At 41.6% G+C, this 892-nt stretch overlaps 1 protein-coding gene across 4 annotated transcripts in view; it reads left to right on the top strand.

The window, feature by feature from the left end:
* Positions 1–892, top strand: part of LOC101987930 (E3 ubiquitin-protein ligase ZNRF3) — a 262,088-nt gene that overhangs the window by 96,461 nt on the left and 164,735 nt on the right. For all 4 annotated transcript variants that reach the window (XM_026788717.1, XM_026788716.1, XM_026788719.1 and 1 more), the window contains exon 2: positions 714–839. In XM_026788717.1, the coding sequence (XP_026644518.1) occupies positions 714–839 (126 nt within the window). The remainder of the gene's footprint in view (positions 1–713; positions 840–892) is intronic.

Here is an 892-nt window from a genome sequence, read left to right as displayed (position 1 = left end):
GTGCGCCACCACCGCCCGGCAACAATCATTACTTTCAAGGTAGAGAGAAAGAAGTCATAAAATATATTTAAAAGTGAGGTCTTGAATTCAATCCCTAGTACCGTGTGAAAACGAAGCATGTTGGTATACGCCTATAATCCTAGCACTGTATAGACAGAGACAGGAGGATCTCTGAGACATACTGGCCAGCCATTCTAGCTGATTGAAAAGCTCCAGGTTTACTTAAAGACTCTGTAGAGAGAGATGAGAAGACATCTAACATCAACCTCTGGCCTCCATATGCATTCACAAATGTATATGTGTATGCACATGAATATGCATATATATACAGATAGATCTTTATTTAATTTTTATGAGTGGGTATTTTGTTTGCATGTATAGAATATACAGGGACAGTGTTTGTGGAGACCAGAAGAGGGCATTAGATCCTTTGGAACCAGAATCATAGACAGTTGTCCATGTTGGGAGTTGAACCTGGGTCCTCTGGAAGAGCAGCCAGTGCTCTTTAACTTTTAAGTTATTTATCCAGCCCTTATAATACCTTCTTCTAGTTGTTTTATTGTGTTCTCTCCAGTGCTCGGCTCCTTGTAATGAAATGGAATTCCCTGTGAATTGAGGTAGCTTAGACTTAGTACACAATAAGAAATGCACAAAGGGAGTCAAGGCAGTCTGTAGCCAGCCTGGTGACATTTCCTTTTCATTTTGTCTCTTAGATGCACCCACTGGGTCTGTGTAATAACAATGATGAAGAGGACTTGTATGAATATGGCTGGGTAGGAGTGGTGAAGCTCGAACAGCCAGAATTGGATCCCAAACCATGTCTCACTGTCTTGGGCAAGGTAAGCACCAGGCCTTCTGTGTCACTGCTATTGTGTGATGTTTTCCACTTAAG

This window comes from Microtus ochrogaster, unplaced genomic scaffold, assembly GCF_000317375.1.
Source record: "Microtus ochrogaster isolate Prairie Vole_2 unplaced genomic scaffold, MicOch1.0 UNK6, whole genome shotgun sequence".
Taxonomy (NCBI): domain Eukaryota; kingdom Metazoa; phylum Chordata; class Mammalia; order Rodentia; family Cricetidae; genus Microtus; species Microtus ochrogaster.
The sequence above is the reverse complement of the archived record's forward strand: the minus strand, read 5'-3'. Positions and strand labels throughout refer to the sequence as shown.